The following is a 20,313-nucleotide window of genomic DNA, read 5'->3' as shown; positions in this document are numbered from 1 at the left end:
GACTCTTTTAGTGAGTTACCGCTCAGAGGGAACTCATTCAGCGGCTCCTCTGGCAGCAGCACAGCGTCTCTCCCTCTCCTCTCTCGCCGTGGACACACGGGAGTCGGTGTGGTCAAGTGATTTTGTCATAAACCTTTGGTAATGTAAACCTACATGATGCTCGCATCTTGACAAAAAACTACATATTTGTGAGTGTGCAAAAGTTGTGGTGTCACAGGTTACAGCGTGATGATTAGAGGAGAAATGGCAGAGCATAAATGTCCAGGTGAAAAAACAACAACTCAATCACTTAGGATTTTACTAAAAGAAGGAAATCACCTGTTGATTTATATAGTTAGTTGTACTACTACTACTACTACTACTACTACTAGCTACTGTTTTTGTTTAGTTTTTACTGAATATTTGAAGGCAAACTGTAAAACTATGTCACTTATTTTGTTGCAATTCTGCCACATCAAGAATATCGTTTTTGCAAAAATACCCTGAAATATCATTATATTACTTTAGGGCCACATCGCTCACCCCTATTTTGTTACTATAAAGAAAAGAAACTACCAGAGGGGGGGAAAAAAAAAAAAGTTACCATTGGGTACCTGATACCTTACATTGATTCAAATGTGAACAGTACCCTACCCTGGGTATAATAAGGCAAATACAAAATCTAGAAAGTTTTTGACAGGTAAACTTTTTTTTTTTTAATTGCACCTTTGTGGCCAAATCAGCAATCTCAAATGTATGTGTATATCAGTTTATTGATACATATTGATTAAAAATATTTTAAACTATTTCAGTACTCAGTGTGAAATTTCCCTGTGGTGTCAAATGGTACAGAGTATTGATATATGTCAAGATATTGTACTGAATTCCACCCTGGTGACACCACTAAGCTGGATATAACACCATTATATATCCTGTGTGCACATCACAATGGAGACAATGTGGAAAGTTGCTGCTGCTGGAAGTAGATTTAGTAAAACCACAGACTCAAAACCTGCAGAGAGAGCAAGGCCAATTAGCATTGTGCGCCTCGTCTGCCTGACACATTTACCTGTAATCTTCATGTTGCTTGTACTGTATGAATCCACATATGGGCATCTGCTGTTTTGTAACAAGATAAAAAGTGACAGTGGCAACGCTGAGCTAATTTCACAGCCCTTTGTAGGTGAATTCGGATAATGCCGTTTTAATTACAGCCTCACTTAGCAGCATCTCACACCAAGGACCTGCAGCTAATGCACGAGATATCCTTCATATCCATGCAGCAGACGCTTTATCTTTATTTAAATGACCACAAGTGCTACTTCACAACAGCACGAGGTGTCTACAGCCCATTCAGCTCACACCAGTTTACTTTGTCTCCGTCTCTCATGGTTTATTAACAGTAACACATTCTTTGTTCCGCAGAGCACTTTTGCTGCTGCAGTTAGACAGGCTTGCTCTGGTTTGATATGTGCTGTGTGTTCTGCTTTCAAGTACAAGAGAAAGCTGTCAATGGCCTTTATGGTGCATGCGGCACTAAAGGCCAAGAGTGTGAATAGTTGTCCTGGTGAGGCTAACTGCAGGAATGCCTGGCACAACAAACTCAGGGACGTGTCTGAGAGGAATTTCTCATTCAGCGGGGATTTGACATGCAGAGCCTCTCAGCAGAGTCAGACGTAATCTATAATGTGCACAGGGAAGTGTTCAATGTACAGAAAGGCATTTGGCATTTCAATTCAGTGCAGTTTTATTTTTATATCCCAAGATCACAAATCACAGTTTGCCTTAAAAGGCTTTACAACGTACGGTGCCTTCTGTCTTTGGACCTTCACAGCGGAGAAGAAAAAATCTCTCCCAAAAAACCCTTTAACAGGGGAAACATGGAAAGGACTTAATTTCCAGTGGTTCTGTATTTTCTGCAGCCTAAAGGCCTTCACGAACAATGGGGTGTTTTTACGCGAGCACTTTCACACACATTGTGAATATTATGAACTGAAAAAAGGATGTAGATTTTATTCGAGAACATGTCCAAACCAAGAAGGCAAACTTTATAACTCTGTTCTACCTTGTCAAAGGCAGCCCATACCAGATATCTACTCTTTCTGTTCATACCTTTCACAATAAAATCCGTTAACATATACATTGCGTAACTGTTTACCAGAGGAAACTCAAATTCACTCTGAGCACTTTGCCAGAAGGAAACTCAATAAAACAGAGTGAAGTAGCTCAAGCTTTACAACAACTTACCTCAGACAGACTGCCCAGTAGTTGTTACAAATTTGCATCGCTGCCGGTATGAATATTTTTTTTTATGTAACCGACATTTAACCAGGTAAGTCCCGTTGAGATCGATCGTTTTTACAAGGGAGACCTGGCCAAGACAGCAGCACACAAAAAGTTACAGCCAAACAACCACACAAGAAAACATATAGAAATATTAGAACACCTACCCACAATGACAAGAACTGACTGACTCATTCATCCTTGGGCGTCTAAGGGTGCTTTCACACCTGCCCTGTTGAGTTCAGTTCAATTGAACTCAAGTTCATTTGCCCCCTAAGTGCAGTTCCTTTGGGCAGGTGTGAACACAGCAATCACACTCAGGTGCGCACCAAAACAACCAGACTGAGACCTTCTTGAAGAGGTGGTCTTGGTCCGGTTACAAATGAACTCTAGTGCGGTTCGTTTGTGGTGAGAAGGTGTTCCGACCTGGATTTGATCCAACTGCAGTCACATGACACATTGTTTGGGTTAAACATGAGCATGTTACAGTCCTGGAGGATTATTAATGTGCACCTCCTCCTGTACTGCCTTAATATGCACATTCAGCACATCCAATGCATCAAAACATTGTTTTCTAGTTGGAGCCGCACCTCGTTTTCAAACTGTATGGTTTGACTAAAATGAACAATGACAGCAATATAGTCCACGATGAGCAGCGCTAAAATCAACCTGCGTAGTTGTCCCTCCATTGTGACATTAGAAAGTGTCACATTTATCTTGCAAGTGTACTCTTCTTCAACGTTTGCTTTACTTCCTGGATTTTTCCCACATGGAAATTCTGACCAATCAAGGGCAGCTTTCTCACACAAGGCATTTGATCTGGTCTTCTTGTAAATGCTGCCGTACACGAGTCCCTGATTCAGACCAAAGCAAATGAACTCTAGGTCTGAAGGCACCCTTAGCGTCATTGAGAAATACCCGAGATTACCAAGATTTTTGGAACTATGCCGGGCGCTTGACTTTTTCAACATCTCGTTAGCGGATCTGTGAGCCATCACATGTGGTCAAAGTGTCGGAGTCACAAAACTAGGTCTGTCACCATGTTTAAGTGCTCTTGTGTGAGGACGACTAAAACGTGATGTTGATTCATAATGAATTATGTTTGTTGTTATGTTACTGTTTCTTAGCTCATAGGCTTAGTGGTGTTTTTGGGGTAATGGTATAGAAAAATGGAGCATTTGAATACTGATTTGGACATTGATCGCCATGGCAGCGATCGAAGCTTTGAGGCATTTGGGTGAGCCCTATTAGGCACATTATTGCTGCTGCTAACATCAGTGAGAAAAATGTACAGAAACTCCACAAAGCAGCGATGTGTACTCACATTTGTCTGAGTTTCTTATTTTTCAGGCACTTAAGTTTTACTCATATCAGACATTAAGTCTCGCTAACCTGAAGCTGAAGTGTGTGCTGACTATTATACTTTTATGTGACTGTGCTTCATGCTGGAATTAATAGTCTATTTTATCCCTTCAATACAAGTGAAACAGTGATGTCATTTTGGTGACAGCAGGTCGAGTGCCACTCGAATGCTCTCCAGCACAGACAGACAGGCAGATGGTCTCAATGCCAGTGCTGCCAGAGCTAGTCAGGGAGAGAGAAACAGGAGTGGCTGCAGAGGCTCTAGCAAGTCAGCAGATTGTTTAAAACTAAATCAACCTGATGCATAGAGTTGTTTGCCTCAGTGCACTCTCTCTCTCTGCATGTATCCTCACCTCCTCTGCGCAAAAACCATTATGCACTGATCTGGCTTTCCTCAGTTGCATCTCACTTGCCGGGGCCCTCTTTGAATTTTTATCTTCCTCGGCTGGTTCTGACTCTCCTCTCTGTTTTCTCACCCTCTGAATGCAGAGTTCTCTCTTTAAGCTATTGATTTCTGTTTTCTTTCCTCTCAGCCTCCTCCTACTCCCATGCTCCAGTGGTTGTTGAATCAAGCTAGCGCTTGGCCACAGTCTGCGTCCCCCTTGGGCCTATTGGGAAAATCAAAGATGGGACTGTTTAAAATGGAGGAGGGTCACTGGTTCAATAAGAGGCTATACAAATAGATATGCGGTTATATTTTTGGATTAGGCGTAAATAGTTTAGAATAATGAATATTTAAGATTGCCCAGCCTGTTGGAAAAGCATGACTGATCTTACACTCGAACAGTTTTCACTGAGCTCGTCTCCTGCTGCTGTGTGTTGCAGTATGTAAATGTATTTTACACATAAAAAGACTGTATTTCATAATGTTTCAATGGAGGGACATAATATATAATTTCATGTTTGAGAACAACACAGTGAACAGCACTTGGAGCCTGCATGAGAAAATAAGACACTCACATTGTGTTGTGAGGTTGTGAACCTTCAATAATCATATGATAATTTTGCTGCAGATAAATATGACCTCTGTCAATACTGAGTGAAAAGAAACGGCAGTTCTTGAATCACTTCTCCTTGTTGGATTGCAGTATTGTTACTCTGTATATGCATGTCACCGCACTTAATTAAAAGCTGATGAAAGAGAACCTGAACATTTGTTAAGGCGATCTAACCACTGCAGCAGTGACACTTTACAAACTACAGTACAAGCCCCAGCTGTAGCTTCAGTACGACATGTATTTTTTAAACGTATTCGTTTATGCCACAAGGTTTTTATGAATTCTTGAGCGGCTCATAAATCGTGATTGCAGTTGACTGTGCTTTTAGGATCTTTTATTTATTCAGAGGGTTGGTAAAAGGTGACAGAGCCAGGGAGGCGAGGAAGAGACGGGGAGTCAACCTCAGGCCAGTAGGTGAACACAGAGCTCTAGAGGCTGCGACTTTTACTACTCAGTGCAGTGATCTGAATGAGCAGGGAGGGAATATGCTTCATGGAAATGGACTGTTATGACTCGCTACATATTTTACAAGTCTGGCTATAAAAGAAGGTACGCTGACGTCCGAGGCATGTGCTGCTGACAGCGTTACATGTAGCAAAGCCCAAAAGGTCATAAATGCTATTTTTAGAAAGGAATCAAGGGCACAGACTTGTTCACAGTCACACCTAACTACTTTAATTTCTTTCTAACAACTTCATCTCTTTGTGTTTCCAGTGAGGGTCGTGTGGAGCTGCTGGGTGGAGGCAGTATCCAGATCTTCAATCTCACGGAGGAGGATGCCGGCATCTACACCTGCATGGCGGACAATGCCAACGCAACCGTAGAAGCCCAGGCCCAGCTCACCATACAAGGTATACGCTCAACAACCCACATTGTCTGCTACATATGCTGTGTGGACCGAATATTACCACAGGATTTAAAGGGGCTCCATGTGTAATTCAGAGCGTATCTCGACAAGTTTCTTTATGTAGAGGTGGCTGAGCCGCCACGTAAGCGGGATTTATACTTCTGCTTCACATCAATACCATACTTACACCATACCTACGCTGTAGCCTGACGTGCACCTCTGAAGAAATGTAACCACATGTTGTGGTGACGCAGACCTAAGACAGTTGTTTTGTCAGTGAACCTTGTTACTAGCCTGGAAGTCCCGACTCAAATCTGAAAGATTTTGAGTCTGGCCCTCACTGATACACCCTTCCTACCCAAGGGGCGGCACTAACTGAGTCATATTAAATGCTGCCGCATGCAATTGGATAGTACGATGGCAAATCAGAACAAAAAACAAGGCGTATTCATTGCACTAAGCCCCATTTTTTTGCCGACCAGTGGGGCTAACTGATATATTATACTTTTGCAGCACTGTCCTCATCATGTTACGCCCGCCCAGAGCCCACCTCTGTCAGATAGAGTGATCTGATTGGTCCGATGGTGATTCACCGGGCTCTGCTCGTCAGGGCCAGGTCCCTGCGCAGAGCAAATTCAAATTTTCTAGGGGCGGGGCATCTGGATTTCCAAGTTACCTTGTTACTGTATTGAAGCTGAATTTTGTTTCCTGGCTTCATATCAGTAGAGGATAGCTCCACTAGCCAGTGGGCTAATTTATACAATATAAAATGCCATAGGCTTGTGCTAATGATGTTAGCATGTTGTATTTGTGGGGAAAATGTGTCCAGCAAAAGACAGGTGTTTTGTCTGTGAATCTTGTCAGTTTTAACGGAGTGAACTTGTTACCATTTAGCCATGTTTTATGTGTATTTGAATCAGTCAGATTTTACAGAACTTCACAGAAACTCTACCGCTGACCAGCAATTTGGAGGTGTAACTGCAGAGCGACACAGACACACCACAGCAAAAGTATGAATGCTTACAGCAGTGTAGGCCACATGCGTAGCGCAAGACAAGCCAAGGGCAGACATGTCTCCTCACACCACTTCTCCTTCTTCCTTCTGGTATTTCATTGGTCTATTGTCAGCTGTGCGTCTCACACCTAACATGTTCAGCAGGACATGCTGCGCCCCTCGATGTGTCTCTGTCTTCCAGTGTGAAGGGCAGTCATGTCAATGTGGCACGTGGATGATCTCTGTTACATGATATACACATCTCTCTCACTGCTGGGGAGGCAGAAGCATACACTGCCAACCAAGTCACCTTGCAGCCCCTTTCTTTCTCTTTCCCTCCTGATTTAGCACAATGCATTCCTGCCAATTGTGCACAAGAACTATTAAAAACAGAAAAGAACAAACAAACAAAAACAACACCACTTTGGCTAGAACTGGGGAGTGCTGAGAATTACAGCCTGGCCCAAACCCGGCAGACTGGGTCAGGCCCAGTCGAGCTCAGGCAGGGAATCAAAGCTGTCTAACCAGGGAGATAACGGAGGGTTGGTGCTATGCCTTCACGATGACACCATCCCGATATCAGCAGTAACTGCCAAATGTGCACAGTTCAAAGAGGCGGTGATGAGCTAGACAGCAGGACATACACATGCACAAACATGCATGCGCGACCGGACCGGCTACCACAACAAACCGCAAAGAAGCTCGAGTTAAAACACACACACACAAGGGTAGCAAGGTTTCATCCCTTGCTCAGGACACCATTACTTCTTGCTGCTATATTAATGTTCTGAATGACACATATGGAGCCTTTAAATCAGGCCTTCATAGTTACAAGTCAGCCAATCTTTTAACGTACTCATGGCTTTATTTTTTATGAGTAAATTAGAATCAAAGGGACCGTGCAGGTTAAATTAAGGCAGAGATTGGAGTTTAGTGAGGATGCATTAGTTAGTAAGGAGAGTGCAGTGGTGGAGAGCTGAAAACAGTCTCATTTCTTCTGATTATGTTTTGGAATGAGCTTATTAAATGCCCTCAGGACTCATATCCCAGACCTGAAACAAAGCCACTGACAGTTTATTTTGAAATGAAATGAACAAGGTGTGTTTCTTGCATGCAAACTACGTCGCGGTGCACAGGCGGGTAACTCGGCCCTGCTGAGATGAGCTGCACACCATGAAGACAGGATATGTTTCTGTAGGTATTTTTGTCAGCAGTGTTGACAGTGAGTGATACATTCAGCATAAGTATGCATATGTAGCGTATGGAGTATTTGTACCTGTTTATATCTGCCATTTTACATAACTCCACCCCACACAGGAATAACAGAAAGATGTGAGCTGCGCATACTGCTGGCAGGAGAAAGACATGTACTAGAATTAGAAGAGACTGAAAGAGTAGCTGGCAGTTTCCAGACAACATAGTGAGAAGACGCATATAAACACCTCTGCAACAGAAGCACCATACAATGGGTTTCCCCAGTGTGTGTCCAAATAAATCTACTCACACTAATAATACTTAATATTAAATATTGCGTGAACAGTACAGAAAATCAGCATCGCTATTTAAACTGCATTTGTATTTGCTCCCACGCATATGTCTGTTTATATACTGTAAGATTTCCCCTGTTTATGATTTAAATCAACAAATCACCAGCTGTTGATGGGCTTCAGGTGCAAATGATGTTTGTTCTGCGTCTAATTTTAGGTCAAATCTGTGAAGGAACTGGACTGCTGATGCTGTTGTATGTATCACTCAGGAATTCAGTGTTGATAAGCAAATTAGAATTCAAGACATACATTATGGCTTTTGAGACATATTTTTTTTATGAGCATTAATTATCACACTTTCACCAGCAACAGCTGCTATTTCCCGAGTGAATGCTGACTAATCTTCGCTTTCAATCTCTTACTTTGAAAGTAAGAACCTAATTCGTGCAACACTGGTCTATAATTAACACATGATTAAGCTCAGCGTGTCACGGTGCATAGTACAGAAAAAAATGTATATAAAAACGTATTTAACCCGTGTATGGTGGAATGTATGGCGTGACCAGTGATACCTTGACCAACAGTCTGCACTGTAAAGTCATCACAAATGACCCGCACATGAAATCATCATAACAAGTTGTCAATAATCAGAACTTTTTATTAATATTATTTATTTATTTTATTTTATTTTTTTTTTTACCACAATCTCTCTCTGTCTCGATCTTCCCAACAACTCTCTTCATAATACTGGTCTTTGAAACATTTCTTTATTCCTAAAGCTCAAAAAAAGCACACTGCTATTAAGTATTTCCGACACCATATCTACCATAGATTTAAATAATAACTAGATACCTGATGCCAAGACGGCGCCTATTCATTCCCATGGAGCTGCTCGCCTGGCACATACGCCAGAAAAGATTTCTAGCTTCCAGGTTTAGCTCTGCAGTATGCGGCACACTGAATATGCCCAGTAGTGTTTCTCCCACTGGCCCTGCCTGCGAGTTCCTGCTGGGCTCGTAGACTTTACATTGTAATGAAGTTACAGATTTTCAATCCTGTTCTCGGCTCGAGGAAATTTTTACAAATATAATACCACCATAGCTCAAAAATTCAGAATAGAAAGATTAATAATTGATGTTGTTTGCAGTTGGAAGTGTCCTGTCAGCAGTTTTCATGCAGACAGCATGAAAGAATGCTTTTTGGGTTGTTGCTGCAATACCACCAGTGGCCACTGGGGAAAATTTGCTGCAATGCTAAGCGGTGTTCCTGGGGGCCTGATATCCACCTGTGTCTCATGCGGAGACATCATTTGAACCATGTGAAAAGTCAGCACGGATGAAACAACAAACCGAGCACACTATGCTGTGCAAGGGTGACACAACAACCAAAAATGTTTAAAATTGTTTACAGGTTTCCTGCAGATCCTTAAAAAGTCTTAAAAGGCATTGAATTCTGTAGCCTAAAAATAAGGCCTTAATTGATATTAAAAGGTCTTTCATGAGTCTTAAAAATGCAAAGGCATGGCAAGTAGGAGTTTATGAATCGTTTCCTCCTGTTATTGTATTGTAAGATCTCACAACAATGGCAACATCTATTTTTCTTAAATCATTTACCGCATTCCTCTTGTATTAGCGTCACTCTGATCAGGATAGTGGAACCAACAATACTCACATTTTTTCTGCTCGGTGCAGAGGGTCCGCTGTCTGCTAGCTAGCTGTCAGTGTAGCCTCGATGATACGGGGAAGAGCAAATTGAACGGCTCTGCGTATTTTATGCAGAAAATTTTTCAAACTCATTTTGTGAATCAAGGCAGAGTAAGAAACGCAAAACTGCCAGGAATACTCATCAATAAACACCAGGTATTTACCAAAAAAGTCATGTTTTATGTTACACTTTATGCACTTTATCCCCTAGTCCTACATACTTTTTTAAAACATATTTTTTTTAGGGCGTTTTTGCCTTTAATTGATAGGATAGTTAAGTGTGTGAGAGAGAGAGAGAGAGAGAGAGAGAGAGAGAGAGAGAGACACACACACATGCAGCAAAGGGCCACAGGCTGGAGTCGAACCCGGGCCGCTGTGGCAACAGCCTTGTACATGGGGCACCTGTTCTATCCACTAAGCCACTGACGCCCCAACTAGTCCTACATACTTAATGTAGGTTCAATTTTTTTTTTTTTTTATTCAGTTCAGTTTTGCCTTAAATTTCATTGCTGGTGACATTAAAAAGTCTTTAATCTAACTTACCTTAAGCTGTAGGAACCTGTGTTTATTTCCAATATGCTGAGAAGGAAAATGACTTCACTAATTTTATGTCTTGTTGAGATATCGAAACTGTAAATTATCAAATTCAAGTGTAGCAACTGAGTAGGTCACTTTAGAGCTTCAGCTATGGTCATAACTTAAAAGATTTATTTCAACCCATGCAACAAATAAAGCAAAGTTTGTGATGTGGGTGGTTCAGTAATTAATGACAATCACATCTCCTAACTGCAAAATAAGCATTTTTTGTCCAGTAGATTTACCATCTAACTAACCATAAAAAATATATATATATATACAAAAATATTAACAGCAGTGCATTAGAAAATGAAAACATAAGTCCCCCTGATTCTTGTTAAATCATTGTTACTCATACAGTATCAGATTCACCCACAGTAATTGTATTCGGTGAGAAAAGTTCACACCAACACGTCATGTGTGCTTGTACGCTTTTCCCAGGTGAAGCAAGTCTCATACACGTCAACAGGATTTGGTGTGAAATAACTTTAGAATGGGGGAAACACCCCGAGGCTCATTCCCCGGGTTCATTGCATTTCACACGCAGCCACATCATGCTATGACTCCCATCTCTTTCTTCCCTCAAATCCCTTCATCTCTCCATCACCCCCTCCACCACCCTTTCATCATTTCCCGTCGCTCACTGTGATTAAAGGAGACAGTAATGGAAAATCGGATCAGGTCACAGGAGGACATCTGACTTCACTCGTTTTCAGTCTTCAAGTCCTGCCCACCAAATTCTCGCTGAAATCCCTGGTGTCTCTGACCCGACCCCTGCCAGCCTTCACCTCCAATGTGACAGGACTGTAGAGGATTGATCAGCGCTCTTAGAATATTGTTGAAAGACATCAGTCATTGTAATACGATAAAACCGTTTGATTAGATCCCATGCTGTAGACTCACGGGCCTAATTGCATTTGCTTCTTCCAGATTCATGAAGAAACCAGATTGCACCATTGATTTGCTCCCTTGACAACAGAAGTGACACTTGAAAGGTCAATTGATTCCCTCAAGAAGTAGTTACGCTTGTAAAAGACCCCCATACAAATCAGTGTAGTATAAATCTATACCAACATCAAAACAATTTTTCCTATGATTGACTGCTTCTAAAAAACACCTTAGGGCCTCTTTTGCTGCAGTAACAAGGAGAAATTGTGTGTTTACAGCTAGTGGCTTTTCATAAACACTGGACAGTTTGTGCTGAGGAAAAGATGCTGGGAGTCAGCCGGGGATTTGATATGGTAAAACATTGTTAGGTTTCGCCTGGAGATAGCTTGGGGGTTTGTGATGCAGCTGGTGCTCATCTGTAGAGGGAGAGATACATGGGGGCTGCAGCAGGTGTGCACACACACATGCACACTAACACACAAGTATGCACACATAATGATCTCACACAAGGTCAATTATGCACTTACTCTATACACCTGTATGCATTCACTACATGTGCACAGTTTTCAGATTGAACCATTATTCAAATGTTGAGTCTGCCTCAGTGGCTCTTAACTTAACTTAAGTCTCCTTGGTTGCTACTTCCCACCTAGAATATACCAATCAGCAGCAACATTAAAACCACTGACGAGTGAAGTGAATAACATTGATCATCTTGTTACAATGCAGTGTTCTGCTGGGAAACCTTGGGTCCGTCTTCACATGCATCAACCACCCAAACTCCACTGCAGACCAAGCACAGCCCCTGATACTAACAACACCCCCAGTAGCAGTGGCCTCCCCCAGCAGGACAATGCACCATGCCACACCGCAGAATCTGCTCAGGAAAGGCCTGAGGGATGTGACAAATAGCTCAAGGCGTCGACCTGGCCTCCAAATTCCCCAAATTCCAATCCAATTGAGCATTTGTGTGACATACCCAGGCTACATCATGAGCCTACCCAAGAGACAGACAAAAGCTGGGTTAGTGTTAATGGTAGGCCAACACAGAGTTCTCAAACTAGTGAGTATGACTCACATTAAGGCCCCACGGACATGTGTGTTGTCACCATATTGACAACCTTTATTTTTGTACTCATAAATGACCACTGTAAACGGTTTAATGTCCGTTCTACTCTTATTCTGTTTCTATGGTCTGGACAGAAAAGTGACGAGTCACACTGAGTCTCTTTCAAACAAGTAAGATTTCACCCAGGCAGAGCTCAACATGTCCTCATACAATGGTTCGTAACATACCTTACGAATTAGCTCCCAACTAATTAGTACCCATACTATACTTGTTAGGTTTAGGAAAAGAATCATAGATGGGCTTTGTCACATTACACACGGGTTAGGTTTGAAAACAGAAATCATGATTGGGCGTCATCAGGTCACATACCCAGCTGAAAGTGAGGGTACACAAGAACTAGAAAAGTTATGTAGGTTGGTTTTGGAAAAAAAGAATCATGGTTGGCCGTGGTCATGTTACATACCCATCTTCAAATTATGTAGGTAAGGATTAGGAAAGTTATGTAGGTTAGGTTTGGTTAAAGGATCATGGTTGGGCATCATCACATTACGTAATTAATGTAACGTTACTTAGGCTAGGTTTAGTCCTGATAGGGGCGTCATCAGGTCACATACCCACCTTAAAATAATGTCGCTAAGGACTAGAAAAGTTATGCAGGTTCGGTTTTGGGAAAAGAATCATGGTTGGGTGTGGACACGTTACATATTTAACGTAAAGTTATGTAAGTTAGGCTCAAAAAAGTATAGTTGTGTAGGTTAGGTTTAGGAAAAGAATCATGATCAGACGTCATCAAGTTATGTACCCAACTTAAAATGATGTAGGTTAGGATTAGGATAGTAAAATTAAAGTTAAAAACATAGTCAGGCATTGTCACGTTACTTACTTATCGCAAAGTTACATAGGTTAGGTTTAGGAAGAAAAACATAGTTTGGTGTTGTCCCATTATTTACTTTACGTAAAGTCACTGTGTGAGGATTAGGTAAAGAAACATAGTTTGCCATTGTTATGTTTACGTAGATTAGGTTTAGGAAAAGAAATGTTGGTGGTGTCATCACATTTTGTATGTAACGTAAAGTTATGTAGGTTAGGATTAAGAAAAGAAACACAATTGGGCTTTGTCACGTTGCATACTTCACGTAAAGTTGTGTACTTAATATAACATGGCAGTGTGACAACGTACATTAAAATCATTCAAAGTTCACTTGGTTTCACACTGGATAAGAATACCAGTCTCCTGGGGGAAAGTCCTGTGTGTTTTTGACCCATCCACCACCTTAACCTGCCTCTTTATGCAGACTTTCAATCCACATACTACTTTGCTATTTACTCCTGTCATTGCATTGATCACATGATCACAGCCTTCACAGTTATCTGGGTTTAACACGAATTACTAGTTCATGATTACGTGGGTTATATGCGACATCTGGTGCATTATTTGTCATAGGTATACATACAAATGCGTGAGAACAGCCTGCAGAGCTGAGTGGTAAAGAGTGGCAAACTTATTTCTTAACTGACCATTCTCCTTACTATCAAAACAGTTAAAGTTTGGCTGCAAGCTGATATGATCAAAGCAACTGAATGAACAGGAAATACCTTTTCAGCATTGTGAAGTGATGCACAAACAGCTTCAGAAGCGATAATGTCAGCAGCTGTCAGAAATAAGCAATAGGTATCCCAGAGCAGTGTGTCCCGTATCTTTTTTATTAAATATTATCAAAGTGTCAGCAGAGAGATAAAGAGGATTAGAGCCTGTATTTGTGTAGACACAAACACAATCTGGCACTGTGGTGAAGTTAAACTTTTCTTTCAGTACAACAGAACTGCAGGTAGTTTTGAAGGATGTCAGGCTCCGAATAAAAGTGTTACAGTAACATGTAACTCATCCTTCCTCTTACATCACATCTGGGACTGTGTGATTATTACTTTATGTTTGTGTGTGTGTTCTGTTCAGTATGACTTTGCTGTGACATCTCACCCTCTATTAGAGCTGGCAAGAGGATAAATGAGGCCAGAGGAGGGAGCAGCTTCTGATTATGGTCTTGCGTGACAGGGGCACCACCCAGACCTGGACTCTGTGTGTGTGTGTGTGTGTGTGTGTGTGTGTGTGTGTGTGTGTGTGTGTGTTTGCAGGACAGAAATACTCCCTCCACAAACATGTATGTTTCCAGTTTTATGGGGCTCCGACTGAAGGGCCCTCATCTATCATGGCCTCTTGCTATCATGTCATCAACTTAATTGTTCTTTCCATGTGCAGCGCTCACACGCAGGAAATCCCTGCCCCCTGTAAAAGTTTCATGTCTTTCCTATGGGCTGAGGATTTATAACCCCAGACAGACAGGAGGAGTGTTTTTCCCTTGTTATAGGAACGGGCAAAAATAGACAGAAACATAAAAACCCTTGATATGCTCCATTTCAGCTCACAGTTGTACCCTGTTCTTTAGTCTTTCGTAGCGAGAAAAAAGTACAACATGATTGTACATCATGTCTACATCCAAGAGAAAACATACAAAGGAAACACATGGCTGTATTTTACTAAACATCAGCGTTTCGTAACATAGTTAAAAAAAATACTGTAGAGGATTTTTTTTTTTTGAACTATGCTCAGATTTTTCCCAGCTCATGACAGGAATAGTTGTTTTAAATGACGCATGGAAGAATTAGAGATCTGATAAGATCTGCTGGATATTTTTACTTTGGCACGCCATCTTCCTGCCCTCCCCTGCAGCATCACAGAGCAGCTACATTCTGGCCGAAATAAAAAGAAACTTTCCATCTAGCTATTAAAAGAACACTAATCTGATAAGAAGCAACACCCACAGGCACACACACCTTTTCCCTTTTTCACAGGGGGTGTTATCTCAAACATCAGGGTGAGAGGTGTGTGGAGGTGTCTCTGTGTGATTCCCGTCAACGCCCTCTCTCGTGTCTGCAGTCATCTGCTATTTATTTCAGAGGGAGACAAATCTGCATGAAACATATAAGTACTGTGCGTGTGTGTGTCTGTGTTTTCATTGAGTCTTTGTTCTGCCAGAGACGTTGTGTTAGTCCGTCCCATGTTGCTACATCTGCTGTGGGGGACCCGGTCCAACTTGGCCCACCTTACCAGGTGTTTGAGTGGGCAGCAGCGTCTGACAGGCATTACTCAGCTGTCCAACTGTAAAATGAACTCACACCGAGTTACTCACCGCCACATTGTTGGCTCGGAGGATCTCTGTGTGCTCAGCTGAGGGCTGGAATTTTACCTTTGCCTGCTGAAACTGGACGGTATGTTAATTAGGAAGGAGAAAAGTCGGTCTGCACAATGTGCTGTTTAAACTATATAGAAAATGAGTTTCATTTTGTTTTCTATGGTCTTTTTTATTGTGAGCTGCGCAATGTTTTTTTAATAAGATAAAAACAGATATCGAGTTTGAACAAAGACTGACGTGGCTGTTCACATATGAAACAAATAAAGTAGTCAGTTATCTGGAGGAAGCCTGGGATATTAGAAAACAAGCTTTTTACTGAGGTTATGTGTAGATACTTAGGTGAACAGTTCATTTGGGGTATTTTTTTGTTTAGATTTTAGTTTATATTTCTTTTCTTTTTCCACACGCTTTGTCAATGATATGGGCGTCGGACTCCTGACGTATTTGAGATTTATAATCTTGAGGTCTGACTTCATTATGACATGAGCATGGCATGCTGCATTATGTTTTTCTTTTGCCATGACAATACTTAAGTTTACAGGAAACATGACACCCAGTGATTGATGCACCAGATTCCCAGTGATACTGTTGTAATACCTGATAATTGATAACACATTTTAAAGTAAGATATACGGCATATAGTACGAGTCAATGGTCAAACCAGTTGTTTTTTTGTTTGCCATGTTTTCAGTACTCTTCCAGTGGGAGGTTGAGTTGTCACAAAAGTGTTAGAGCTCCTCTCTGCTGAGAATTGATCTGAGATAAAGGCACCGTGCAGAGGAAGCTTCGCCTTGAACGCCTTTATGTGCCGTAACAAAACCATCAAGCGAGCTTTGTTTCAGCATTTCATGGACAATCTTCAGGCCTCTGCTTTCAATCAATTCCACTCATTTTAAAAGCATCAGAGTGAGTCAACCCAAAACATCCAGAGATTGAGCACCCCACCCCACCCCCCCACGACTCTGCCTCTAACAGCCTGTTGTGTCTTTGTCGATGACTAGGAAAGCAAATTCCAAGCATCTTTCTTGCCTTAGTGCTGAAGCTGTTTGTTTTGGCCAGGATTAAGAGTAAAGCTGTTATCTTTGAAAGAGCAGGATGGGTAATTAGCGCAGTCCGAGTTCCACTTGCCCTCGGAGTAAACCCTGACTGCCCGAGAGCCATTGTTTAACTTTACAAAGCTTACTGGACTCCGGCCAAGCTTACAAAACAGAGAAATGTTTTTCATATTTGGATCCTGCAGCTTTAACAATCTTACACGAGGCCTTAATAGATGACTGTTGTCGGAGAATTTACGTCCAAAAAATTTGACTCATCCCAGCAAGTCAAAAGTACACCGGCTGCAACAGCTGCTTTCCTCAGCTTTTTGACTTTGATATGTCACGTTTTCATCAATAGATGGAGGCTGGGCTTTATTCCTCTCGGTATGTCTCTGTTGAGTGTATTCCTGGCTAGCAGTGAGGCTTTAAGTAAAGTAATCTGCCCAGAATCCCTTTAGGAATCCTATGGGGTCTTGTTTTAACAAGCTCACAGTGAGACACACACATGACCTTTTTGTGGCCCTCTTTTAGTAGTTCACTGGAGTCAGTGTAAGTCTGCATTAAAGCTGCTTTTACTAAGCTACAGGCTAGAGAGATAATGCCAGCCCCAAAGAACTGGCATCAGACTTCTTTAGGCTGTGCTCCCTCATTTATATTACTCTTGATGTTTTTTTTTTCCTCCCTCTTTTGCGTATCTGCCTCTCCTTTGTTGTTTTTCTGTCTCTGTAGGATTTCTCTTTCATTAAAGAGTCGTATTTATGTTCCAGTACGAGTCAGCCTGCTTGGACACACTCCAGCTCGTAGAGTTGAGCATCTGTGTGTCTGTGAACTGTAGAGTGAAATAAAGCATGGACTTGGCGTGTGTGACGTCATCCATATGTGTATGAAGAGACATATTTTTAGTCCTGGAGTTGGAGTAATCATTCATCATCATCTTTATATGTTACTAGATCGAGAATAACCAAATTTGGGTAAGGGCTGCAGCCAGGGTAGACGTATTGAGAAATGCGTGAGCAGCCTAAAATTGCAGAGTGTGATAGGATGAGACACCTGTCAATCAAGCAAATATGCGCCAAACATTTTATCTTTACCCCCTCTAAAGGCACCATGTGGAGTTTTCACTATATACAAACACAGTTAAATTGTATATATTGTTATAGTTGAACGTTTCTTACTCATTAATTACTTCTGAGCGCCTTTTTTACGGATGCACCAAATTATCAGCCGATATTTGCCTTATTGACTGCCGTCCGCTTATCGGCAAATAAGATGACATTCACTGATGGCAGTGGCTGTTCTTTTTCTGTTTGTCATCAATTTTGCGCAGGCTAAAAAGCAGGGCTCCAGACTAATGGTGTCTTGTCATCCTGGGGACAATAGAAAATGCGTTTAGGACGAACAGAGATCTTTCCGCGTACACTGTCAGGACGAAAGCATGTAGCACACTCACTATCGATGTGTTAGGATAATACTTCATTGTGAATAACTAATCTGTGTTAACATCAGCAGAAGGAGAGCTAGTTAACATTAGCTGTTAGCAGCCTGAACTAACTGCTGATGGAGGTTGCATTTGGTTACATTATGATACCTTAGAGCTCTATCCAGTAAAAATGAGTGTTGGACGAAGGTAAATTTTCAAGTTATCATGATGTGTTAAATGTGTCAAATTATTAATAAATGGAATAAGTTACCTGCTCTGTGATTAGTTAATCTAAATTTATCGCATACATCAATATTTGCTGTGAAAGTATTTAAAAGAATTAAATTCCAGTGAACTCTGGCAGATGACGATTTTGGACGCAACTGATCCCCTGTCCTTTACCTCCGTAACTGATCTGCAGTCCATTGTAATCCATTTAGAAAGGGAGTTAGTCGGTCACAGGTAGACTTACTCAGTTTGTGTCTGAACATCTGGTCGAGTGTGGCATGACGAGGCTGACTGATAGTGCTAGCATCAGAGGCTGTGCTACCTTGGACCTCTGAGTTCATTGAGATGGTGCTCCTATCAACAGTTCTGTGTGGGCATTTTTTAAAAGTAAGTGTTCCATTCACGTGACCAGACAGCGTCGTCTCATCTGCCTCCATCATGTGACAAAGCCACCATGGCCTTCAGTGAGACACCAGGTCAAAGGGCACCATTAATCAGCGGTCCTGTTTTTTTTTTTTTTTTTTTAAGATATTTTTTGGGCATTTTTAGCCTTCATTTGATAGGACAGACAAGTGTGAAAGGGGGAGAGAGAGAGAGGGAGTGACATGCAGCAAAGGGCCACAGGCTGGAATCGAACCCGGGCCGCTGCGGCAACAGCCTTGTACATGGGGCACCTGCTCTACCACTAAGCCACCTTAGCCTAAAGACTTAGTAATGTTGTAAAATGTAGTCCTTGTTGAGAAACTTGAATAAATAGTTGAAGGACAAATTTGTTCATGTTGTCACAGCAATAGATGTCAGAGAGGGAATTGTGATTTGTTTTTTACAGAAAAAAGGCTTTTAAAGCAGTTGTTTTTAAAAAATGTTTTCATGTTCAAGTGTTTTTGAAGGAAGGTTATTTTAAAGGTTGTTTCACAAATGTGTGATTGAATTTGTGCTCCTGAGGAGGCAGTGTCATGTAAGGCTCAGTGACTTTAAAACAGTGTAGTTATTTTTTGTGTAGATTTCTGTGTTTCCCTGGCACAAAGGGGGGAACAACTAACAACAAAATAAAATTAACAACAACAACAAAATCACCGTGCTCTTGGAAATCACGTGCGTCATACTGAATGTGTTTCTTCACCACAGAATGCATGAGAGCCTGCTGATTAAAACACTGGTGCTTGTGGTCAAAAACACCACCAGTTTCTAAAGTTGTGGTCGTGAATAACTTATTGTTGAAAAATAAGTCTGCTGTTTTCCAGTAACTTTGGTGCTGTGTGACTCCGCTAACATCTGGCACTGGCAGCACTTTGCTGCAACCCTTTTTCAAATGTGACTAACTTCTCCTTTGCATATGCATGTTTCACGCTGTAAACAGCCAATTAAGGAAGGTCAGACATGTTGTATTGAGAGTCACCCCTCCACACACACACACTCACATGCAAACACACACGTCACCCTCTGTTGAGTCCTGAAAGCTTCCTCTTCCCCCACCGCCAACCCTTTTGGTATATTTAGGCATTTCTACTCATTGCTCAGTCCAGTAGGTTCCAAATGTCTGAACTCCATTTAGAGAAAATGGTGCATGTCTGCTCAGATGGAGAGGGAGAGGGAGAGGGAGGCTGAAGATGGAGAGATAAACAGGGAGTTATAGGAAGATTAAGAGTCGGGGGGGGGGGGGGGAAACGAGAGAAATGGAAAGAGAGTGAGCGATAAAGAGAGCCACAGGGTACAAGTCACCATCAGAACCTGTCACCAGCAAACCTCACTGGGGGGCTGTGCGCGCACGCACACACACACACACACACACACACACACACACACACACAGTATATGGATGTATACATAAGCATGGCAATGTAATGCAAAAAGCCATACGAATATATATAGAACGTGCACAGATTGAGACAGTGGGGACATACAGAAACATATGTCTGCATACATAAGCAGGCATTGACACACACACACACACACACACACACACATACACTTGTATTACAGACAGCATACCATAAGAAAATCCACCCATGCACACACTGCCAGCGGGAGGGAAGCAAACACAATTATGTGCAGCATATAGCACCAGTAATAACGGGACGAAACAAGTATCCTTTTAAAATTATTCATATTCATTCATAGCTCAACACACACACACAAACAGGCACACACACACTTGCACACACAGTGACTCACTGGTATCTTAACGCCATGTCCCTGACACACCAAAGTAAACCAAGGATTCCACCTGCCTGTGTTGCACAGCTACTAG

General features: G+C 41.8%; 1 protein-coding gene across 17 annotated transcripts in view; it reads left to right on the top strand.

Moving 5' to 3' along the window:
• neo1a (neogenin 1a) overlaps positions 1–20,313 on the top strand; it is a 251,441-nt gene that overhangs the window by 150,752 nt on the left and 80,376 nt on the right. For all 17 annotated transcript variants that reach the window (XM_033621559.2, XM_078174006.1, XM_033621550.2 and 14 more), the window contains exon 5: positions 5,337–5,473. In XM_033621559.2, coding sequence (XP_033477450.2) covers positions 5,337–5,473 — 137 coding nt within the window. The remainder of the gene's footprint in view (positions 1–5,336; positions 5,474–20,313) is intronic.

Source organism: Epinephelus lanceolatus, chromosome 2, assembly GCF_041903045.1.
Source record: "Epinephelus lanceolatus isolate andai-2023 chromosome 2, ASM4190304v1, whole genome shotgun sequence".
In the NCBI taxonomy this organism is placed as follows: domain Eukaryota; kingdom Metazoa; phylum Chordata; class Actinopteri; order Perciformes; family Serranidae; genus Epinephelus; species Epinephelus lanceolatus.
This window is presented reverse-complemented; position numbering and strand designations above follow the sequence as displayed.